Raw genomic sequence first — 26,086 nt, 5'->3', positions numbered from 1 at the left:
TGCATTTCTTTCACAAGAAAATGAGCTCTGTGTATGAGCTTTCCTACAGGGTTTCTCAGAGGCCCTTTTTAATTCTTGTCACTCAGCAGATCACGTTTTCTTTATGTTGGCTCTCTTGGCTATGCTTGGCCTGCATTCGTTACTGACATGACAAGCTTGTTCTGAGAAAATGGACACAGACGCACACAGTTAGCCTTTTGAGATCATGCTAACCATTCTGACAATGAAATCTATCTTCTCCCTTTTGAAACCTTAAGGTCAGAAGCTGTATATTGCATTCATGTCTGTTATGATGGCTGTCTATTACATATTTCTATTTATTATATATTTCTCTTGTTTTACAAATAATAAACATTTTATACTATAATCCTCGAGGAAAAGGAATGATCATTGTGGATTAGAATGTGTGACTGCAGGATTGTACTTTCCTTGCCAACAGGCTTCCTAGACTGACCTAGCCTGCGAGTACCCTCCCCCGCCTGCTTTGGACATTAGCACGCAGGTGTGCCTGCCGTTCCATCTGTCCGCCTCGCTGCCCTCCCTTTTCTGGAAAGTCTAGACATGTGTGTGGCTTTCTTTCAGAACTCTCCCAGGTAGAATCGCCAGTGGGCTCAGTTGCTCCGGTTCTAGTGTGTGTATTTTCCTTCCTCCGCTGTGATTTCCTTTCCTGTGGATATCATCAGTTCCTTCTCATAGACAGCACGTGCCACCATCACAGTCTCCTGTGACAATCATGTTGGGCACAGAATTCTTACATGTTGGACAAAGTGAACACAGTTCATTGACTGGAAAAGGAAGGTGCTGTTCACTGCGGACTGATTGGTCACACATTTCCCCTTGGTTTCCAGGAATTCTGGAAGTTCTACACTGTGTGCTGGTGGAGAGTCCAGAAGCTCTGAATATTATTAAAGAAGGGCATATTAAATCCATTATCTCACTCTTAGACAAGCATGGGAGAAACCACAAAGTAAGTAAACCCTTTGTTTCCATGAAAGGATTCTGAAAGCAGTTCAGCTATAAGAACAATGTATTGGGTTTCACTGTGCAGGGTGAAGAAAAATAGAAAATGTTTTAAAGCTTTAAATAATGAAGTGATAATATTTGAGGAGATACATGTATTTGCCTTGAGTTAAACATTAAACAACATATACATGTATTGAAGCCCTACACTGGATTCTGTAAATAGGTACATTTTTAGCATTTTATGTACCACCTAAAATAAACTTAAAGTAAATACGTTAAAATAAGAAGACTTGTCAAACGCGTGTTGAATTTTTCATGAGTGTTTTTTCATGTTAGGTATGATCGAGTAACACTGTTCAGTTTTTATGCATAGCTTCAGTGGGAGCATCAGCAGTTCTCCGTTTGTGTGTGACGGAAGGTTGGAAGATGAGTGAGACGCATGCTGTCTTGTTCAAATGACCCAGTCAGGTGGAACTGGCGGGAATGGTTCGCTCCACAGCAAGCCCTGCTGATGCTTGAATTTAAAGCATGGGTTAGAATCTACTGGAAGTAATTTCTCATTTCAGGTTCTGGATGTCTTGTGTTCCCTGTGTGTTTGCCATGGGGTTGCTGTCAGGTCTAACCAGCATCTCATCTGTGACAATCTCCTGCCGGGACGAGATCTTTTATTGCAGACCCGTCTTGTGAACCAAGTCAGCAGGTAAATTCAGATGGACAGTGTCATAAATCGGTAACATAGCAAAAGAGTCCTCGCTCTGACTCTGTGCCTAATGCCACAAATGGTCCATTCATCTCTTAGGCTCTTTTGTGTATTTCCCCAGTGAATAATAGAAGTATTGCTTTGTACCAAGCAAATGTGACACTAATAACAGTAGATGAAGCAGTGTATCAGTTTGTTTCAAACACGTGTGTAAGAGCTTTTGTTCTGATCATACATACATGAATTAGCATTGACATCGTTAGGAGTAGGATGACAAGTATAGAGATAACAGTTGTATATAATTATGTTTTATGTCTTATAACAAAATGCTGTCCTTCAAAATTGCTCGGAGGTGTCCAGTATATATGATAAAAAAGGAGGTCTGAAATATAATAAATTCTACAAATAGGCAATCAAAAGAGATCCTCAGTTAGATCTGCCTTCTAGAGTAGCCAACATCCATTGAGTGAAGTGTGCCAGCTACAAAGCCAGGTGCTTCACATGTCATCTGTATTGCGTGTGTGCATGTGTGTGTTATGTGTCTGTGTCTTCCTGAGTGCTGCTGTTACCTACGGTTTATGGATGAAGAGCCTGGAGCTAGAAGTGGGTTTCAGGTCTGACTCCAGGCTTCGATCATAAGGACCATGCCACACAGCCTTTCTTACCCCCACACATAAACAAATCAATAACATGTGACAGGTTTTACCACCAACCAAATGCTTTATGTGATAGCACCTTTGGTATACTGCTTTCTAGGAGGTAAGTTGCTGCTTTATCCTATTTCAAATACAAGTATAGAATAAAATATGTACATCTCTGTTGTATTTTTTAAACAGGATCCATTTCAGATCTTCTTCATAGCTCTTTATATATCAAACCTGCCATGAATGGGTAGCATTTCTCCAGACCTTTACTATTCCCTGGGATTACCATAGAGTATAGGTCCTCCTAACATGGAATAAAATGTATCATGAAATAAATCTTATTAAATTCTCTGTTCCCAGTGAGCAGCCGCCTTCATTAGGCACCTTGCTGCTTCAGCTTCTTGCCCTGGGTGACACAAAGCTTGGTTTATGAGGGTGACTGCATGTCCTGGGTTCACAGCAACCCCATGAATCCTAAAGGCCTGCTATGCAAAGTGTCTCATTTTGTGTTTCAAATTTGATTGACCATGTAAAAGGTGCTAAAGAGCAATTAGAAGTTTAAAAAACTCAGAAAAATAGCATTAGACCCTTGTGTGATGATGCTAAGTAAACCAAAATAAATACTGTTCACTGAAGGTGACCTTGGAGACTGGCTGTCACTCTGTATTACCCCAATGGCTATGTTAATAATTCTGGAATCAAGGGAGCATGTGTTTAATATGTGGCTTCCCAGAGAAGCAGGGCTAGCATTCAAAATAGCAAGGCTGAAATGATAACGACGGAAGGCGTGCTTGGCCTGGTCTCACATGTTGTTCCTATCTCTTTAAAGCATGAGGCCCAATATTTTTCTGGGCGTCAGTGAAGGGTCTGCTCAGTATAAGAAATGGTACTATGAGCTCATGGTGGACCACACTCAGCCGTTTGTGACAGCAGAAGCCACTCACCTGCGAGTGGGCTGGGCTTCCACGGAAGGCTACTCGCCCTACCCTGGGGGCGGTGAGGAATGGGGCGGCAATGGTGTTGGCGACGACCTCTTCTCCTATGGATTTGATGGCCTGCATCTCTGGTCAGGTAGGCACTCTGCCCTTCCTCTCACCAATTTCTAGATGGAGATGGTGTGATCCTACTGTGTGCTTCTGAAAGCTATCACTTCTACTTCTGTGGGTAATTTGATTATTCTGATTGAGTAAAAAGTGGTATTTCACCAGATAAAAATGAAAATAATTAAGATTGGCGTATGTTTCTAAAGGACGGTGTTGCTTATGAACAGTATTTTTGAAAGTGGTATTTCAGTGTGTGATGGACTACACGAACTTTATTTCTGACTTGTTTTAACGGATGTGCAGAGATTTAGCTTGTTTCCAACTTAAAAAGTACAAAACACAAACCCTAGAAAGTGATAGGAAGAAATGAGCTAGTTCAGCCTCCTGCAAGATACTGTAAAGGCAGGCATCAGTAATCTGCACAGGGCTTTGTGACTAGTCCATTTGTGATGAAATAATTTGCTTTAAAAAGTGTAGAAAATAGCGCAAAATTTTCAGCAAACTAAGAGAAACTAGTAGTATAAGTGCTATTATCTTTCTTATAAGAGAGTCTTTTTTATCTATGATCTGAACTCTGAATAACATTTTTGGCCATTCTTTTAAGATTATGATGCACAGAGTAATAACTGTTGTTATTCTCTAATTGTGTGTACTTTTATGAAAGATTGCTTTTTTATTTGCTTTTATAAATAGCTACATGTATTACATTAAAATTAAAAAGTGTAGAAAAGGTTAAAAGTAAGTGCACAGTTCATTTCTCCAGCTACCTGCTCTCAGTTCTGATGGTTGAGAATAATATATATTACACATAATATTTTTCTCTGATTCATGAAAAGACATTGTATGGTTGATTTAAAAATGTAGCTCTTATATACATATTTTTTGGATACTAGAGTTCATCTGGAATCTGCATTTCATGAAACTCCATTTAGAACCTAGTCCTGGCAAGACACTGAAATATTTTACAAAGTGTTCAGTCTATAAAAGATAAAGAACACCAACTTAAGTTACAAAAATATGAACTTTATCGTGTGATGCAAATACTGTTCATTTAAGAGTTGTGGATAGGCCTAATAGCGTCTGAAAAGAAATCTTAAAATTAAATGAACTAAATCTGAGGTTATGGTAATGCTTTTGTAAACTCTTTTTTCTATTTGTAGCTTTGCAATCATAGTTACTGTTTGATATTCACCCAGTACCAATAGCTCTGTTGTCTAGAAGAAATGAAGCTATACTGTATTTCGAGTGGTTCATCTAACCACCAGGGTGTGTGGCTGGAGTCATCAGAGTAGTGAGGGTTGTCTGTACGTAGGAGCAATTGTGCTAGGCACAGGACTGCCACAGTGTTAACTTGTTTTTACATTAGACAAGAGGCTGGGGGAAAAACGTTACTCTGCTAGCACAATTCTGAACTGTTTCTAATAATTTTAGCTTTGTAACACATTTTACCCTTTTGATTTTACATTCAGTTTGATGCTTTTCCTTTCACTATAGTAAAAGAGCCTAGTAGTTGTAGAATTGAATTGGGTGCAGTATGCTTTTTATTATAAAGTATCATCTAAATAGAACAAGAAGAACAAAAGATTTTGGGGAGCTATGGACCTGTCACAGGAAGCATGGTAGGTAAGCTTCAGAATTTCAGGAGAAAATTATCTTGAAACTTTATTGTCAGGAGAAAACATTTGTCCCTTTTTATTTATTTATTTATTTAGCCTCATGAGTTTATTGGTACATTCTAGGTATACAGTACAGTTACATTCATCACTGGGATCTTGGACCTTTGCCTGACAGGTCTTGGTTCTCATTTCTTCCCCTTGTCCCTGCCCTCCCTTCACCCCCTCCTCCCCTCCCATTTACAAACACTTTATTTCCATTTTTTCATTTTGTCGTATTTTTTCTATTCCCTTATTCCCTTTCCCCTACCCTTCCCACTTCCCCTACACCTTTAGCCCCTTTCTTCCTGTTTCACATTGTCAATTATCTCATTAGGATCTTATGTACTATTATAGTTTATTCACCCCAGAGAAGCTATTCAGTATTTACACATGTGTGACTTATTTATTTCACAGTGATATATGCACACCTCCGCTTACAGAGGCACAGTGTGTAATAGGTAAAACTTGGAAACAACACATTTGCCCATCATTTGGAAACTGGATAAAGAAGATGTGGTTTTTCTATAAAATGGAATACTACTCGGCCATAAAGAATGAGAAATTAGATTCATTCATAGGAAAATGGATACATATTGAGGATATTTGTCCCTTTAAAAAAAATGACCAGAAACTATGCACTATGTCAGGCTTTAGTTGAAAAGTCAGGTATCTCTAGTCAGAGGGGATCTATTTCATGCTTTGCTAAGTTTTGGTTCAGAGACAACAAAACCAAGTCTAATGCAGTTGGAGTCTGATTGAGTTTCCAAGGCTGAATTCTTAGTCACTTAGCTCATCTTCTTGGGTTTCTTCTCTTTCTTTTCTTTTAGATTGTTGATATAGAATTTAAAGTGTCAAATATTGATGATTTTTAGAAGAGAACACATTTAACTACTGAACATTTTGTAATTGGAGAAGGGAGATATTCCTTGGCACTCAGCTCTGGCTCAGAAGCAGAATTTTGAGCTGCGTCTTCATTTATTCTCTATAATTTAAAGGTTGTGCAGTGTTGCTATTGGGACATTCCAGATGTTTGAAAGGAACAAAAATGTAAAGAAAATGGTGCCTTTAGAGAATTTGAATAGTAGAAGTATAGAGGAATGATGAACTATACAGGAAAGATGGTCCAAATTTCTCACCCAGGATCTGTGAATCCTGCTGCATTCACCTCCCTTTCTGCTCATGCAGAAAACAGAAATACAGTTCAAACTGTGGGCCTCAGTTTGTTCAGTAGTGGTCTTTTCTATTCGTTTCAGAGATTGCAAAAACAGTTTACTGTGATAACTGTTAGACAGGCATTAGCATTAACATAATAATATCCTTCAAACTGAGCACTGTATTTGGATTATGTTTTTACTATGATAACTAACACATTAACATTTTTTATTAACTGAAGATTTTGATACAAAACAAAGAAATAGGCCTTTCCCTTTGAAGTGCATTGCATTTACATGATTTTGGAGAAAGTGGCTCTTATTATATTTAGGGAATTCTAGAAGAGTCACTTGATCCTGACTTTGTGGCTTGCAGATTTGAATATTAATAAAGTAGAAAGTCCATATTTTAGAAAGCCAATATTCTCTATAACTGGCATGTCAAATATGTTCTTGGTGAAAACCTTGGCATGGTATAAATAAGAAGTGCTATAAAAATACAAAGCATATATCATGAAATTTATTTTTGTGTTTGTTCAAATCAAGGAGTATAGCTGTGTTTTTTTGCATATATATTTGGAGGAACATTACTTCCCTTTTCCATTGTGTGATGAGAAACAGTTGCCTTTGGGACTGATTAGCAAAGAGGTTTTGATATAGTGAGAATGGCCTTAGACCATTGTTGGCCTGGGCAAGAAGAGACCCCTTATCAAAAATTATTTTCTTGACCTCAGTTGTATCTCCATACTTAAGAGAACCAAGTCCTGTGTGAAAGAAATTATAAAATAAGAACAAATTAGTTGGCATAATTGTCTCAGAATAAGCAGTATACTGCAAGAATGAATGATCACAGTTTCTGCTTTCATTATCTCTTTTTTGGGGGAAGTACCCAGGATTGAGCTCTGGCCCTTGCACTTGCGAGGCAGGCGCTAGAACCACTGAGCTAAATCCCCAGCCCCGTTTTCATTATGTTCGTATAATTTTATTTTAGATTTATAGAATAGAGGAGGGGACTTTGTATTTGAAAAGGGAATCTGACCTACCCGTAACACTGTGCTCCTTTTAAATGATTAATTCAATCATTGTAGTACTTCTAGACAGTGATGGTATTTGGTGTTCTAAGAAATGAAGGTTCAGAGAAATTAAAAAAATGTGTTGTTGGTTATATAAGTAATCGATGGTAAGGTAGCTATTTTCAGTCAGATCTTTTCCTTGGCAAATTTTCTCTGACATCATGATAATATGTACTCTGAGTTAATTTCTGCATCGAAGACCATCTGTCTACCTGCAGAAATTTGTGTCTACTAGAAGGCCCATTTTCTAATGAAGCAGCCTGGCTTCTGGAAAAGATAGTGTTTAGTTTTAGACCAATAATGCAGCATAGAATATTAACTTACACTCGAGGTTTAGTTCATTCTGTCTTGTGTATTGGTTTTTCTCGCTGTGCTGACCTCGGCTCTGGAGATGGTTCTCTGAGATGAAAATACATGACCTTTTTCAATGTTTTCCCTCAACAGGTTGTATTGCCCGTACTGTAAGCTCGCCAAACCAGCATCTGTTGAAAACTGATGATGTCATCAGTTGCTGCTTAGATCTGAGTGCCCCAAGCATCTCCTTCCGAATCAATGGACAGCCTGTTCAAGGAATGTTTGAGAATTTCAACATCGACGGCCTCTTCTTTCCAGTTGTTAGTTTCTCTGCAGGAATAAAGTTAGTATGTCTCTGTTTTTTGGTGTATTTCCCTTCTCTCTTCGCACACTTCACAGAAGACCCTGCCACTACCCTCCTTTCCTAACCTTTGCTGTTTCCTCTTGGGCACCTGTTGTTGCAGGGCATTTGCCTGTTCCTCGAAGGAGAAGGTAAGTTTCACCCAGGGGATTATTTCCAGAGGCAAATACTTTGCCCACCTATTCCACCATTCCGCTCTGGTAGTAACTAATATTCCCCTGAGTCAGGGTCCCGAAAAACATTTCAGGTCCATATTTCAAGTTCATTGTACTATATAATAAGGGAAAATGAATAAAACTATTAAAAACATCACTTTATTATACTGATTTTTATTTATTTATTTTCTACCATAGCCTTGCACCCTATTTCAAACCCCCACATTCTAGAGAAATTAAGTGTTCCTTCTGTGATGCTGGCTCCTTTCAGTGTCCTCTCCACCTGTCCCACTGGTAATTATCTGCTTGTCATCAATCACGTCAAGATGATTTCCTCTGAATTTTTGTTATTACCAGAGCAAAGCAAAGTTATAATTCATTAGAATTCTACAGAGAAACCTTCAGTGGATCATGGTTGATCAAAATAAGGGCAAACATGAAATAAATTATAAAACAAGAACAAATTAGTTGGCATACAATTGTCTCAGAATAAGCAGTCGTTGGGCCTTATTATTATTATTAACCATATTTATACGAATATGACTCCTTTGTTCCTACCAACCACCCATTTATTTTGCTCATTCTTTTAGTTATAATTCTTCTCCTAGGAATACTTTCAAGTTACAAAAGCATTGCATTGAAGAAATGAATAATCATGAAATATCAGCTGTCCTTTCTGGTGTACTAATTTTGTTTTTTTTTCTATAAACTTCTAGGTTGTTTTAAAGTTTTTGTTTTTCGTCATATTTTGTTTGGGATGTGTCTTTTAGTTTTTGACCTGGAACTGAGACACAAATAGGGCAAATGAAAAATTTTGTTTTTGTTTTTTATTTAAAGCTGAGAGCCCCAAGAAGTCAGTATCATTAAACTGTTTCAAAGAGTGTTCTTCAATAGAATTCACATTAGTTTCTGATTAAATGAGTGCAATGCACAATTTTAGTAACTTCTGTTTTCGTTAATATTGAAAGTGGTAAACAGTAAAAGATATAAGGTTATCTGCTTTCTTCAGCAAATAGAAGGTAGTGCCTGAATCATTTTTAAAGAATTTCTTTAGTAAATTGGGTGCTAAGAATTGACTGCTTTCTTTCCTTACACCTAATCCAATTGTACAGTTTTAAGCATACAGATACTTAGGCCATGCCTTTTTTTCCAGTAATTCAATAATTTATTCCTCTAAAAAAGGGTGTAAAAGTACGTAGCTCTCATCCTCAAGGTATATACAAATAACACCTAAAAAGGAGGCCTTTTATTATTGTTTCTTTTTATCAGAGTACCGTACCAGTGTGATACTGTTTTTTTTTAAATGAACATGTATTTTTGTATTCTTTCACATTGTTTGCTATATATAAAAGAAGCTCACTGCAAAATACCTGAAGGAAAAAAAGGAAACAAAAGAAATTCAGAACTTCCCAGAAATGTACAGCTTTTACATTTAAAAAAGGTTCTGAAATTTACATACAAGCGTTCTGGACAATCCCACCCTTCGCCCCTTCCCCCTTCTCATTTTTAGCTTTTTTCCCCTGTTTATTAGTTGAGCCTCCTGGAATATTAAGAGTTCAGTTGCTGTAGACTGGCTTTTTTTTTTTTTTTTTTTGGCAGTACTGGGGATCGAACACAGGGCCTTGTGCTTGCCAGGCAGGTATGGTAACACTGAGCTAAATCCCTGGCCCTGGCATGCATTTTATTTACATGGAAGTATGCATATACTTCTGGTTATTTCTAGAGCCAGTGATAAGCCCTCACTGATCCTTTAATCTACATTTTTGTCTTTTGAGCAATATGATGCCCTCATGTTTTTCCTTTTATTATTAGAAGCTCTTTGGTGATGTTATAATGATACTTGGGAAAAATTGTGGCTTCTGATAAAGTTAAAATATTTTCCTCATGTTTTCTTGATTTGAAAACAATCATATGCACCAGGAATCGCCAGTTTTTTGGCACCAGGGACTGGTTTCATGGAAAACAGTTTTTCCGTGGACTGGATATGGGTGTGGAGGAGCATAGTTTGAGGATTAGATTTTCATAAGGAGCAGAGGAGTTAGATCCCTTGCATGTGCCCTTTACAGTAGCATTCATGCTAGGAGAATCCAGTGCCCTTGCTAATCTGACAGGATGAGCCTTTTAGGCCATGATTCCAGTAATGGGGAATGGCTTTAAATATAAGTAAAGCTTTCTCTACCCTGCTGCTCACCTCCTGTGTGCAGCCCAGTTCATAATGGGCCATGGACTGGTACCAGCCCAGGCATTAGGAATCACTAATGTATACCAAAGGTATAGCTGACTTTGACTTGGATCCTTTTTAGGGTTCGCTTCTTGCTTGGAGGGAGACATGGGGAATTCAAATTCCTTCCTCCACCTGGATATGCTCCTTGCTATGAAGCTGTTCTGCCCAAAGAAAAGTTGAAAGTGGAACATAGTCGGGAATATAAGCAAGAACGAACATATACGCGAGACCTGCTGGGCCCCACCATTTCCCTGACCCAGGCTGCCTTCACCCCAATCCCAGTGGACACCAGCCAGGTACTGAGATCACCTCTAATGGCGGAGTCTTTTGTCCCATAGCCATTCTGATAGCTGTGGGTTGCAAGCTTATGTACTTCAGCCCGCTGGGTTGCCCTTTTTAGCAATACAGCTGACATGTCTGACTGCCATAATTGTCCAAGCATTTCTCTAGAGAACATCACAAAACAAAAGGTTTACAACCTACACCTGTCATTGCATCTTAATGGTTTATGAGACAGTGGCATGACTGATGCTGAATCTTACTGCATTTGTTTCTGATGTGTGCTTTTTTCTTTTTAAAAATTTTAGATTGTGCTGCCTCCCCACTTAGAAAGGATAAGAGAAAAACTGGCAGAGAATATCCATGAACTCTGGGTTATGAATAAGATTGAACTTGGCTGGCAGTACGGTCCGGTACATACTTTTGAAATTTATTTTCTGATTCTGTTAATTCATCTTTCTGAAAATGTTGCTTTTTTCCCCTCATCTTGCCATGAAGTCGTATTAATCATTAGATTGATTTTTTTCACTTGGCTGCATATTTTTATGCAGTATTTTTTAAATAAAAAGACAGATTATTGGCAGGTGCATTGAAGGATGGCTTAGCTCTGTAAACAACTGTAAAGTTATTGGTCTTTGGGTTGAAAGTTATATTTTTAAATCAAAATTAATATAAACAGTGGATTTTTATTTTTAAGCCAATTAAAAATATCAGTGAAGCTGCAAGTACAACCTGAAATGAAAAGAAAAAAATATCAGTTTACTTTCCCCTCTCTGATAAGCCTTTACTTTTAGTTCATTTTAAGCATGACAGCCAGAGGCCTGTAGGTAAAAGTTTACAGTTGGTTATACAAGTGACGGATGATTGTGTGTTTCCAAATGATTTTTTTTGCTAGAGTGTAATTTAAAATTTGTCAGTAAGACTTACATTTTAAAAAAATCTTCCCGTGTAATCTCCCTGTGCATCATATACCTGTTTTTAGCCACTTAAATCATTAGTAATAGCTATTGAATGTTCTTATGGTTTATATCTAAATATCTCATGTGGTCACAGATGGGGTTTTGAAATGTTGTTGGTAAGCATTTCCTTTCTATAATATTGTTATTCTAAATATCCCAAAGTCTGTAGTAGTTTTTTTTTTTTCTTTTCTGGTACCAGGGATCTAACTTGTCCCTGAAAGGCAGGTGCAATGCCACTGAGTTAGATCCCTGGCCTCTGGAATAGTTTCTTATACTTGACAGAGTATAGAAATTAGTGTATTTATGTCCAAATAATAGTTTATTGTACTAACCTCTGAGCAAAGAACATTTGTTCTTAGTAGTAATACCATGTGAAGCACATACTACTCGGTAGCATTTATAAAATATACTTAGTGCTTTGCTCTCTCACATACACTCTCACCTACACAGTTTTAGGTGGAATTGACCAGATAACACATGGGATTATGTGCTATGATTTTGGTGTCTCTGGCGATGTGGAAATACTGAATAGTTTCTCTGGGTGAGAAACTGAAAGTGTAAATAGGACTAACAGTTATAATATATAATGTGAAATAGTAGGAAAAGGAGCAAAGAGGAAAGGAACGTGGGAGGGGCGGGGAAAAGGAAAGAAGGGAATGGCAATAATACGAGAAAATGAAGAAATGGAAACAACATTTTTATAAATAGGGAGGGCTGGAGGGGTTGAAGGGAGGGCAGGGGAATGGGAAAAAAAAAAGAAGAACCAAGATAGATTACATAAAGGTCCAAATTACCAATAATGAATGTCATTATATTTTATATTAAAATCTACCAATAAAATTAATGAAAAAAAGAAGACTAAACCCAATTACTACTTGCCAGGACAGAGAACATCTTCCTCAATTCATTCATTCCTAAAACTTTGAGCTCAGTTTAGTGTGCTGATAGTTTAGTTTGCTAATAGAGTCAGCTCTCTGTTATCCTTGGGTACCACATTCATAGATTTGACCAAGCGTAGATTAAACCATATTGAGAAAAAAATTTCACCTCTATTAAACATATTTTTATCATTGTTCTTATACAATAGCACAACTATTTTTGTAGCATCTACCTTGTACAAGTGTTATTGAGTCATCTAGAGATGATTGAAAGTGTACAGGAAGATGTTCTTAGGTTATATACAAATACTACATATGTTTATAGAGGGAACTTGAGTATGTGTGGATTTGCTGCCGACAAAGAGTCCTAGAATCAATCCCCCATAGATATCAAGGAATGATTATGTATAGTTTCAAAAGATTAGTATGAAAAGCAGTTTTGTTTATCATGATAACTAGTTTTGTTAAGGTAATGGAGTGATTCATGAGAGCAGATATAATTTACAAAGGATAAAATGAAAAATCAGAATCACTTCAAAGAGTTTATAATAGTCATGTTGCTTATGGATGTCTCTGATCAGTTTGGGTCTAAACAGAAAAATTACTACATATTAAGAGGACCATACTATTGTTACACAGAATTTGCTTCGGTTTATAAAAATGTGTTGAGTGTCTGCCATAGGTTTGGCATATCCTAGGTATTAGTAATATATCCAAAGCCAAAGGACATCCAACCCTTGGTCCTTTGTTCTTCCCTTTAAGTGCAGGGAGAAAGGCAGTAGCCCCATAAACATAGATCTCGTGTGTTTACAATTGATAAGTATTATGGGAAATTTTAAAAACAAAACAAAGAAAGAGTGGGATGGTGGGCAGATTGCCGCACCGGGAAGGTGGGCTTGGTAAACCTTATTAGCAGATTGAGATGCAAGCAAATGTGGAAGGAGCTGGATGAGCAAGCGTGTGGGCCTGGGGACAGGAGGGAGCACGGCTGGGCCCATGGGGGCCGCGGCATGAGCTACACCAGAGAAGAGAACTAGAGCCCCAGACTGTAGCAGCCTGTACCACTGACCTTCGGTGTCAGTGGGCCCCAGGAGATTCCCAAGGCAGCTTCCCTGGGACAGTGACCTGAATGTCACTTGTTGCTTTCTGCCTCCCCACAGGGTTAGATGACCCCTGGTCCCATGTGACCCCTGGAGACCATTACATGCTGACCTCCTGTCTTGTTGCAGGTTAGAGATGACAATAAGAGACAACACCCGTGTCTGGTGGAATTCTCCAAGCTACCTGAACAGGAACGCAATTACAATTTGCAGATGTCTCTTGAGACCCTCAAGTGAGTTCTTTAACTCTGTGTTTCTCAGTTTGCCTCATCCCAAAGAAACCAGATAATGAGATTTTACTTTCAGTTCAGCTGTGGACTTACTTCAATTCCAGCTGGAACTTTCTCTGTTATACAGGTGGATTAGATCAATATTTGCTGGGAATTCAACTTTAATCCAATTATTCTGTGACTCTTTGCTCTACCTCAGTATTTCATGAATGCTGTCCTGCAGATTCTTATGGGTATTACAAAATATAAGAGTTTTGGGATCAGCACAAAAATTGATTTACTAATCAGAGTATATAGGCCAGAAACCAAAAACCAGGCTGGTTTGTGACAAAGTAAGTACAGATATTAAGAGTAAATATTTAGAAGTGTTTATACCAATTTAAGGGAGAAATGTTATGCCTGTTAATATAAGAACTTAAAAATATAGGTGCCTACTTTTATTTTATTTTAAAAATTAGTTTCTGTAATACTTTTATTGTATTTTGTCAGTGAATCAGACCCTGATGATTGGAAATTAAAAGAAAATTACCTAAGGTAGTTTGAGGAGCGCTGATCTATATTTAAAAGATGCTGCGTTGCACAAGTTAAATATATTTTCTTTTTCGCTGATGAACTTGTCAGAATTTTTAACTCAGTCCAGTGTACTGTCAATCTCTAGAATGAGGTAGAATCCTTTTTGGTGTCTTCTAAGCTTGTTTAACCATATAGCACCCTCTTTCAGGGAGTAACTCTAGGACCATTTATTTGAGCCCCATGCTTGGAGAAAAGCTACTGCAGGCTATTTTACATCATGTTATGTAGGCAGTTTTGATTTTCAATGAGTTTTTTGACAGTTGATTTCTTGAAGTTGCTTACCTTCCTTTGCAGATTAAAAAATGGGACTTGAACAGAATACATGAAGGAACATAGTCTCCATTTCATTTAGAAAAGTTCAGAAAATATTCTTTGCTTTTGTTTTCCAGGACTCTGTTGGCACTAGGGTGCCATGTGGGCCTCTCAGATGAACACGCTGAAGAAAAGGTGAAGAAAATGAAACTCCCCAAAAAGTAAGTTGAAGGAGGTGGCAACGTCAGACAGTCTGCGCACACACTTAGCAAGATGTAGATCTCTGCTCCCAGTGATGCTATAACATGCAGATTCAAAACGTAAACTGGCTGCGCCACCCTGGGGTGGGACAACAGACTGACAGGCCCGAGAGAAGAAACAGAAGTCACAGTGTATTTGGGAGTTTGTTATACAGAGACTGTTATTTTCCTGGCGAGTATGTGTGGGTGTGAACCTGAGTGTTCCTTTTTCTAGCTGATTACATATATATATATATATTTTCACGACCTACAAAATGTCTTATAATTTCATAAGGAAAACATACTTGAAGAACAAGGAAAGCATCAGTATCATTATTCCTATACGCAGAGGGGAAATCGTGGCGGGTTATGTTACAGGAGTGGCTTTGCCTGCTGTGCTCAGACTTGTGTCTGTGGCGCTGTGTAACCTCTCAGGCCTCAGCCCTCTCACCTGCTGTCGAGCCTTCATGGTGCCCAATTCATTGGGAAGCGTTAGGCCTTAAATGAATAAGTGCTCAGTAAATGGTAGCTGTTTTATGTTACTGTTATTTTTACTTTTTAACTTACATATTTAAGTCACTTTTTGGAGGCTGTGAATTATTAAGTAGCAAGCCAGGAAATGTGGTAAATAATATCATGAAGTAAGAACAAAATAGCCACCTCTTCATCTCTGCTACACTTGATGTACCCAAGATACACATAAAATCCAAGTAGAAATAGTGTGATTTTTTTTTTCCAAATGCAGTCCCTAGTTCAGCAGGCTACAGTTTTCCTCAGATGCTCGCTGGAAGAGTTTATTAAGGCTATATCATAACCTTGTATATTTTTAGGTTCTAAACTTTTTTTTCTAAAAGTTAAGCAGTCCCAAAGGATGTCATTGTATGGTCTGTTTCATATACTTACCTATTGAAATGGTGCTTTTTCATCAGTTTTTGGTGTATCTAATGAAAGCAGATCGACAGTGATTAGATATCATCAGAATCTTTTTCAAAACTACACAAAAACAGGGAATTATATACCATTTCATTTTTCCCTTTGAATGTAATCCCAGTCCATTTTCCTCACTGTGTTTTGTGCCATTGAACAATATTTTTATGTTTGACAATTTTTGAGCCCTGTACTATTTTAATAACCTAAATATATTTAAATTTAATTTTTAATGTTTTGTTTTCTGTGATCATGGTTATTTTTTTCTGAGTTATCAGGATGATAATTTTTGTGTGCTGATGCTCAAAGGAATGTACTTTAAAAACAAAACAAAACAGGGTTTCATTATGTAGTGCAGACTGGCCTTGAACTCACTATGTAGTTAAGGCTGGCCTTGAACTCTTGGCGGTCTTCCTACTTCAGCCTCCCAAGTGCTGGGATTGCAGGTGTGCACCACTCCTCCTAGCAAAGCAAGATAAATTTTTGATAAAAAAGAACAAAAATAAGATTGTATTGGAAATCACTCTTAGTGAACAGGACTCTGCCGTTCTCTTTCAAATTATATCATGCATCCACATATATTTATTATTGCTAGAAAGAAGTTAAACGATCAGTTGCATTCTTTGTTCTCAGAATAGTTTTTGTTATGAAAAATTCATTCCGTTTAGTGAACCAAAAAGTCACAGTTTGTCATGAAAAATCACGTGTAATGGTCTTTCAAGTGACAATTCAATCATGTCCTTGTTCAATTTTTAAAAGATTGGAAATCATCTATCTTGCAAAAGAGTCATTATTCTCTCATTAAAGTTATTCAATCTGTCAGGTTTTTAGGAGAGTATTTGAAAAAAGCATTTTTAAGTCCTAAAAGTACCCCAATAAACAGAGCAAAACCATCACAACAAACTAGAAAATAAACTTTCTACTCTCCCATTTGGATAAGACATTTGAAATGTTAATTTTACATTATCTTTGAATGCAGAATGTTTAATTTATGAAATTATTTTTATTCTGTACTGTGTTTGGGGGTGAGTTGTGTGTGTGGTATGCATATTTCTATTTCATTAAAAACTTGGATTCCACGTAACTTATTTTGTTTATGGAATTTCTCTGTCATGAAACCTAGCTAGTAAAGTCAATTCTCATTGTCAAAGCAACCAGTTGGAAAAGGATTATCCTTTGCCACAGGAATCTCGCTTTCTTTCTTTTCTTGGTGTAACAAGTGGGTTAGCCGCTGTGACAACCCTTTCAGTTCTGCTTCTGAATCTAGAAGAGGTCGGCAGGCAGGTAAATGGGGCACAGGGTCGGTAGCAAGCTCATATCGGGGAGGAATGAAGGGCCTCTGCCTTTACTATTTTTCGTCGGTGCTGTATCATTGTGTTGCTCTTAGTAGCTCTGCTCCATTTATGCGTAGGTGAGAAAATGGAAATGATGAAGCCAAAATGAAAGTCACTCACTCTTTACACCATCTCTCCTATTCCTAAATTTGCTTTGAGGTCTTATTTTGGATTTTTATTCTATTTGGAAAAATTAGGAAAATGCTAATAAGCATTTGGATGTAAGTCAGTACAAAAATAAAAATTTGGGGTGTTTTTAAAACCACATTTAAAGAAACTGTGATAGTCATTGTGAAGAATTCTGCATTTCAACACTTGCTTACCTAGAAGTTCCGCTCTTGGAGATGTGCCCTAGAAGGTCCACATCAACAAATGCGCAAATGGTTGTTAACAACATTGTTTTGAACAGCAAAAATAAGGGGCAAGTTATAGAGATGGGAGAAGTATTTTTCAGTAGGAAAATGGATTAATTGGGCCTGGTCTAATAAATGAATTGTAGTTATAAATGACACTGTAGATGAATATAAAAATAGCAGTGAGGGCATAAAAACATTTCTTATAAGATGATATAAAATTGATATAAATTAAAGCAGAGAGTCTCAAAATATGCACATGTATATATGGAAATTTGATATGTACCAGAGGTCTCATTACAAATAAACAGGATAGTGACAGATAGTTCACTAAGTAGTATTCAGGCACTTGATTAGCAAAATGAAAAAAAAATGCTGTGTTTCTACCTTATACTATTCATAGACATTCACATGTCTAATTGCTGGAAACAAGCAAAAAATTAAAAGCAACAGAGTGACTGTCTTCATAATCTTGGAGTAGGAAGGACACTTTTTAAAACCAGAAAATGCAAAAGGCCTCATTTTATTTAAATATTTAATCATATATAATCTTCTTTGAGAGGTTTCCCTAAGCATCCTATCTGTATTATTATGATTGTTTCCTTTACCCTGCTGTTATTTTTCTAGTTGTATTTCTGCAACTGATGTTATTTATGTACTTATTTTTCACGTCCCCTGAACTGATATGTTTACTCAGTAGGATTCTATAGCTGTGTTAACTCCAGTTCTCCCAGATTGTAAAGCACCCAGCACACGGTAAATGTTTCATATTTATTGTTGAGTAAACAATTTAACACATTTTTCTACATTGAAAAAAATCCATGAATTCAAGTAGACTATAAACTTAGAGGAAGGCCTCAGAACACCAGCAGGAACTTTTAAAAGTTAATTAAAAGGTTTCCAAATAGAAAAATGAGTAAGGGATGTGAACAGATAATCTACAGGGAAGAAGACCTACAGATCTAGTAAACACATGAAAGGCATTCAGTCTCCCTGTTACAGCTTGTAACTAGACATCCTCCCAAAGCCTCGTGTGATCATAGGTGTTGGGGCTTTTTGGAAAATGGATCCATTTACTGTGTCTGATGCTGTGATTTAGAGTGTGATGCTGGGATGAAGGGTGCCTCACCCTGTGTGTGAGTGCCGGGTAGCCTGGATGAAATTTAGAGGGCAGAAAGAAAGCTTGCTGCTACTGCTTGTCTGCTCTTGCCTCCTACCTATTCTGCAATGCCCCTCAGCCATGCCACCCTGCCTTGCAGCCAGCTCCTTATAGACTGAAACCTCCACAAACTGTGGGTCAAAATAAACCTTTCCTCTTTTAACTTTGGGTATTGGGTAGTTTGTCTTAGCACGAAGAAAAGGTCACTAAGACACTCATTAATAATAGAGGAAGTCTAAATTAAAATCGCAATGAAATCTGTTTTACTGTTTCCAGGTTGACAAAGATGGAACATTTTGGTGGGAATGTAAATTAACATAACTATTTTGGAGACCACTTTATCCTAACCTTAAAAAGTTGATGATGACCCAGTTGTTTCCTATCTTGACATAAATCTTATTGACAATTTTTGCATGCATGTGCAGACAAGTCTGAAGAGAGTGTTCTGTGTGGTCTAGATTATAAATAATGCCTACAAGCTAGAAACAATTAAAAAGCCTATAAACCCAAGAATCTGGAACACTTCTAGATTCATGTATTGAAATGCTGTGGAGTAGTTAAAATGAATTCACTATAGTGACATGAAGTCACAGGACAAATCTTATAAATGACCTTGTGCAAAACAATCCCACCAAAGAAAAGTGAGCTGCCAAAAGGAGTATAATGCTCTTTAAAATTTAGTAGGAGAATTTAGCTTTCCACATAGTTTATAGAAGCATGTTATAAAAATGATACCAGCATTCTTCACAGAACTAGAGAAAATAATCCGAATATTCTCTGGGAACCAGAAGAAACCCAGAACAGCAAAAGAAACCCTGGGTAAAAAGAGCAAAGCAGGAGATACCACAATCCTGAACTTGAAGTTTTATTACAAAATTACAGTGATAAAACAGCATAGTCCTAGCATAAAACCAGATAGGAAAATCAATGGAACAGAATAGAGGATGCATAAACGACCTCAGGCATATTCAATTTTTTGATCTTTGACAAGAGGGCCAATAACATACATTGGAGAAATGATAGCCTCTTTAATGAATGGTGTTGGGAAAACTGGCTGTCCACAGCAGAAGATTAAATGCAGACCCATATCTCTGACCATTCCCTAAGCTAAAATCAAAATGGATCAAAGAAGTAAATCTTAAAACAGAAACACTCAACCAGCTGTCAGATAAAATAGGTAAAACTTGTGAAGATACAGTTTTAATAGATTAGAACCCTGATTGCATAGGAAATAGTACCAAGAATTAATGAATGGCATCATATCAAATTTAAAAACTTCTGCACAGAAAAAGAAACAACCAAAAGAGTGAAAAGACAACCTACAGAAGGGGAAAACCGTTTGCTAGCTATTCCTCAGAGGACTCATATCTGGAATATATAAAGAACTCAAAAATATTAGATGCCCCAAAATAAAAGACAATAAAAAAATTGACAGGTGAAATGAATAGCAATTCATAGAAGACATACAAATGGGCATATATAATACAATATGGGCATATAATATACAAGGAGATGTTAAACATTGCCGGCCATTAGAGAAATACAAATTAACACTGAGATTGACCCTAGAAAGAGTAATCAAATAACAACCAATACTGGAGGGCTGGGGATTTAGCTCAGCAGCGCCACACCTGCTTTGAAAGTGCAAGGCCCTGTCGGGGATTCAGCTCAGTGGTTCTGCCGCCCGCCTTACAAGCACAAATTCCAGAGTTCGATCCCCGGTACCCCCTCCCAAAGAAAACACCCCAAAACAAAAACAAAACCACCCAAAATGAAAATGCAAGGTCCTGAGTTTGATTCTGTGGGCCAAACAACAACAACAACAACAAAACAAATGCTGGAAAGGCTACTGGGGAAAAAGAATCCTTCTACATTATTGGTAGCAATGTAAACAAGTGCAGCCACTATGGAAATTAGTATAGAGGATCCCCAAAACACCAGAACTAGAAATTCCAGCTGGCCGCATTATTCCCCTTTCAGGTATCTTCCTGAAATTTAAAGTCGTCATAGTCCAATGACACACGTTTATCCATGTTTCATACTAGCTAACTCTTGGAAGCAGCCGGTATGTCCATCAACAGATGAATGGATGAAGAAAATACAGTATTTATAATAGAGCACGACTGTACCACAAAGAACAGTACACTGAGGTCATTTGTTGGAAAGTGGATGCTCCTTGAGACCTTAATTTTAAGTGAAATAAATCAGACATGCAAGCTTTAATATTGTGTTTTCTCTTATAGGAAAAACCCAAATTATAAATAAAGAGCAAAATAAAAGACAAGAGGTACAGAGATAGATTTTTTCATATGTGAAGGGGACCAAGAAAGGGAGGATAAAAGGAATTCCATTTTGGGCTTGTAACAGTAGAACATAATGTTGTTTTTCCATGAATGCTCGTTCCTTGAATTTTTCTAGGTAACATATATGAATTTCATGCAAAAACCTCAAAAGTTGCTCCCTTTGGCATAAATGGGTTAAGATATGCTATGTAGATGTACAGCTCCACCTAAGAAATGTACACATTATGTACTATAAACATGGACTAATACAAAATTAAAATAAATAAGGATACTGAGATCAGGAAAAAATACAATAAGCATTTCAAAAATCTGAAGGGAAAAACAAGCAGTGACAAATAAAACACAGTATCTGTTCTTAAATCCATGATTTTCCATAAGAACATATTTTCTGTGAAAATACACAAGCTCGTGTATTCTGTGGTGTATTAGTTCTTTGAACTGGGCCTGAAAACCTCCTCCTACAGAATGAGTGTTGGTGAATTTGAGCTGGGCCTGGACATGTTCTTGGTACTCACCTGAAGCGTGTGGGGTTGATCTTGGGCTGCTCCCATTTGAGGGGCTGTGCTGGGCTGACCTGTCTGTGTTCATCTGTGCTGGCATCTCAGAGAGGGTTGCATGCTCTTCCAATGGACCAGTGGACAGAAATTCCCACGTGTGGCTCTCCTCCTCTCTGTGGGGCCCTGTTCATCTCTGTGCTTCACCCGTGGCTCTTTGGGAAGCCTGAAATCCACGGCTCTCCAGCAGCATGGGATTGCAGTGTGTTGCGGCAGGAGGAAGGCTTAGCTGTAGACCTGAGACTTGGTCCCCCAGCGCCTCATCTCTTCTCTTGAAATGTTTGTTTGCCTGAGCTGTACTGCACAAGGCCCTTGGGGTATGAAATGATTAGGTTTGACCATTTTCCTGGGCACAGTCTAGAAAACGGCAGAAATTCACCGTGGTCTGCAAGGATCTATCCAATCCGTACCAGGGAAGTTGTGGAAAAAGTGCTTACTTTCTCCTGACTGTTCCTACCTGTAGACCCTGCCACACGTAGCCTGTCTCAGACTGTCTCTCCTTCCTTTCCATGCAAGTCATAAAGGCTTTGCCTTTGGGTCCTCAGAGGTAGAGCTTGTACTCTCACCAGGCCCTCCTCTAAAAGACTGTTGTCTCTGTGTTGCATTTACAAGCTATTCAAAAACCCCAAAACCACAGTTAGCTTTTGTGTGGCTTCTCTTTTGAAATGACCTTTTTTTTTTAGGGCCAGTGAGTGTTTCGTGGTCTTGTTTCAGGCATCCAAGGTGTGGAGGAAAGCTATAAAGTAAAAAGAAACAAGGATGGGAGCACAGAACACATTGCTGTATTTGGTGTTCATTTTAAAACAAAAAGCAAAATGGAAAAAAATATATATCTCTCGTTTCCCTTTTGAATTTGTTTTAAGATTAATTCTTCTGTTATTCGCTTTCTGGAGAATGATTTTTGAATATTCTCTATACCCTTTCTATGAAAATGTGAGCTCAGTATTCATCTCTTGTGGCTATGCTTCCAGCAAAACTTGCTCTTAATATCTCTGGTGTGCAGTCATCTGAGGTTTTCCCATTTGTTCCAAGGCACTTGAAGGGTTGCTTCGGTATTGAAATTTACAGCTAACATCCACTGAACTTGGACACCATCTTTTTATGTTTACTGTGCATCTTTCACAACATAATGATTTCCAAGCTTCATTTAACTTGATTCACACAAACAAGCAAGCTTAGGAGGTGGGGGTGGCTGTGTAAAAAAGGAAAAGCTTGCTTCTTAGAGATTTTGGTATTCTGCCACGTTTTTGTTCCATCACTTTAATTGGCTCTTCAGTGAAATTATACCAAGGACTTGTTTCAGAGGCTCATGAGGAATACCTGCTTAGGAGAAGTGTTGGGCCATGTGACTGCGAACTATAAAACTGGATTGCTGCTTCACAGGACAGTTCATCTCCTGGACCCAGTGCTGTCAGTTTTTTGTGTATGTCTTTGGTAATCTGATGCAAGTACAACTGGCAGTTTGCCAGGTTTTTGTTTTTTGTTTGTTTTGTTTTCCGTTCTTTTTTTCTTTTCTTTTCTTTTCTTTTTTTTTTTTTTTTTTTCGTTTTTTTTTTTTTTTTTTTTTTTTTTTTTTTTTTTTTTTTTTGTACTGGGGATTGAACTCGAGTCCTTGTGCTTGCAAGGCTGGCCACCGAACTGCTGAGCTAAATCCCCAACCCTGTTTTTTGTTCTTTTCTGCAGAAGTATTTTAGAAAGAAATTTTACTGTAGGGACACCAAAGCCCAGCCTGTTTAGCTAATTTATTACTCTCACTGCTGTTTTATTATTTTGTATTACTAGATTACATGCTTACCAAAACAAAACTAAAAGCTAATAAAACTACAAAATAATGACAATACTTGGAAAGTGATTGGGTTGAATGTATTTGTTTCATTCTCTGTAAATTCCTCAGAAGCTAATGTTGTAGGGTGGTGGATGCCACAGGCCTGACATTTTAAAAGAAGGAAAGTAAAAGCTATACCTGTTCAACACGTGTTGGAAGAGAGAGAGAGTGGCTGATTCTGGCATTTTTCCCAGGATGTCATTTATGGATGTCTTTGATTTATGGATGTCTTTTAATATGCTATAATTATTTTGTTTTAATATAGTTAATAACCATAAGAATTTCTTCTATTTTGGGGGGGGCTACAGAATTTTGCTTAGCAAGAATTATTACAGCAACTCTCCTGTATTTCTTTTAAAGGTTTATGAATCACTCTGAAACTTTGTTTGAAACCCTTTACTCTCCAAGATTCACATCAATCACATTTTATTCTAAAACCTGTTCATTTCCAATCACAATAAGATAATAGGTTATAGTAGCAGTCAGTAGATCTTTTTGTACCTTATTAGAGATATTAATAAGCTGAAATTGGCCTTATCTCCCAAAGTACATTTATTTGGTTTTTAAAATACCATTTGTTTTGTTATAATAATTTTGTTCCTAGTTCCTTTGTTAAGATAATCTGCAAGTGGGAAAAGGGCTTTATAAATCACCATTCATTCATAGCATTAATTTATATTAGTGGAACATTTATTAAATAAATAGTTTCATCATACACAATTGGTTGAATTGATGAATTTCAAAGATATTTGTATTGCGGCTATCTACATTGCAGTACAACAGACATGGACATAAAAAGATTCAGGTAAAGTGGTAGAAACTTAAACTAGGGCTGGATTATTAGCTATTTAAAAGAATTATTTTAAGCTTCACTTCTGTCTTGCAGTTACAGAAAATCAAGTGAACTGGAAGTGATTGTGAACTAATTATTACACTACTTGAAACCAAGAGACAAATGTGTCTCCATGCATTTTCACTGCAAAGAGAGGTTAAAACAGCTCAGAAGCTATTCTGCCAAGGAAGAGGAAGACTTAGAATACACAGAGAAGGCCAGGGATTTAGCTCAGCGGTTCGGTGACCTGCCATGCAAGCACAAGGACCCAAGTTCAATCCCCGGAACAAAAAAAAAAAAAAAAAAAAAAAAAAAAAAGAATACAAAGGGAAATGTTACATCAGTATAATCCGGCTTCACATGTTAATAGAATGTATGTTACCTGTATGTTTTATTTGGAAGGGATGTCCATTCCTCCACCTTTCAAAGACACCTTCTCAGTCCAAGAGAAACTGTTGGAAAGCCTCCTACTGGAATTGGTTGCCTGGGGAATCCTTCCTGTTTAAAGATGCTATATAGTAGCATTGGTTATACTCAATGATTTGTAGATTAATATCAGTCTTAATCATCTGTGTGTTCTCTGTGACAGCCAGGTGGGATCAAGGCTACTGGAAAGCTGGAGAGCTAGGAAGGGCATTTGTGTGTGTGTGTGTGTGTGTGTGTGTGTGTGTGCGTGCTGCTATGTGCTGGGTGACTGTGGGCCAGCCGGGGGAGTTGGAAGCGAGGTGGAGTTGCGGGTGTGCAAAGACTGGGCTCAGGTCACACTGAGAGCTGCCTCCTGCAAACAGTGTCACAGTGGAAATTAGACCGTGCCAACGTGATGACCTTTAAAGGTATTTGAGTGCATTGGGAATTCTTTCTTTCGGAAAACATGTGAACAAGAACTTGTATAGGTGCTTGTCCTTACAGTTTACGGCTTCATTTGTCCACTTAAACATCAGATTTCTGTTGCTTATGGTGATTTGGAGGAGTGGTTAAAAAATGCCATATGGCTTCTTTATACAGAAAAAGAGGGAAGAGTATTGCTAATTACCCATACACACAGAATACTGATTGAAGATTGAAAATTATTTTGTGTATAATGTATGATAGTATAAATTGAGATAAGGCAGTACTGTCATTAGTCATAATTACTGATAGACCAGTCTAATCCACTTAAAACAATATTTCTGTGACTCTTGCCTGTAGATAAATTATTTATAAAATGAGAGAATTTTGATATTGAAATAGTAATTAAGGTAAAGGTAACTTTATTCAACTTTGAAACTTAACTATCGCTGCAATACAGGGGTTCATCGAACACATCCTTGAGTGCTTGTGGAGTGTGGGGAATTGTCCTAGGTGCCTGGAGGCTGAGAGTGAACTGAGCTAACCTGCTTTTCTCATGCCAGCAGCCCTGGACCAGAGAAAGATCATTTACAAGTTTATTTTAAGGAGCATTTTCCTACATGTTCTGATAATTCAACTCTTAACGTTAGCGTTATTATCTAGTGAATGTTCTTGTCTTTGTTTTCACAAAAGGACGTCTTTGAGATGAAGATGCATATTTATTTATAGTTACCTGACAAAATCAGTTCCTTCAAAAATCACATATTGAATGGTTAGCTGCTGGGAGCGATTTGGGGCTTCATAGCAGTTAGAAAACAAATGGAGCAAAGCAAATAAAAGTATAGTCAATTACTGGTAATAAACAAGCCAGAGTAAAATCTGACATGGTTGTGACCTGGGATTTGTGTGAATCTCAGGAGTGCAGTGGGATGTTGTGTGTCTGTGTGGGACAGGGCACACTCTTCCCTTTGATGTGTGTGTTGGTGAAAAATTTCATAATTTCGATTTTGCATTTCTTTCCAAAGATTAAAACTTATAAACTAATTGTTTTAGGATCTTCTCTCTTTCTTCTCGTGCACAAGTGGCCTTTGCCTTAACTTCCTTGAATTCAGTGAAGTAAACGGCTTCACATTTTAGGTGATTTTCTAGCTGAGATTTTCTCTCCTTCATATTTAGGGATGGCAATAGGGCGATAAAT

General features: G+C 37.6%; 1 protein-coding gene across 1 annotated transcript in view; it reads left to right on the top strand.

Moving 5' to 3' along the window:
* The window catches only part of Ryr2 (ryanodine receptor 2), a 409,294-nt gene that overhangs the window by 156,663 nt on the left and 226,545 nt on the right, over positions 1-26,086 (top strand). The window contains exons 18-25 of the mRNA XM_033761774.1: positions 849-967; positions 1,530-1,663; positions 3,137-3,378; positions 7,674-7,866; positions 10,343-10,559; positions 10,851-10,955; positions 13,609-13,712; positions 14,672-14,755. Coding sequence (XP_033617665.1) covers positions 849-967; positions 1,530-1,663; positions 3,137-3,378; positions 7,674-7,866; positions 10,343-10,559; positions 10,851-10,955; positions 13,609-13,712; positions 14,672-14,755 — 1,198 coding nt within the window. The remainder of the gene's footprint in view (positions 1-848; positions 968-1,529; positions 1,664-3,136; positions 3,379-7,673; positions 7,867-10,342; positions 10,560-10,850; positions 10,956-13,608; positions 13,713-14,671; positions 14,756-26,086) is intronic.

The sequence above is a fragment of the Fukomys damarensis genome, unplaced genomic scaffold, assembly GCF_012274545.1.
Source record: "Fukomys damarensis isolate Sample0158 unplaced genomic scaffold, DMR_v1.0_HiC HiC_scaffold_10, whole genome shotgun sequence".
In the NCBI taxonomy this organism is placed as follows: Eukaryota; Metazoa; Chordata; class Mammalia; order Rodentia; family Bathyergidae; genus Fukomys; species Fukomys damarensis.
This window is presented reverse-complemented; position numbering and strand designations above follow the sequence as displayed.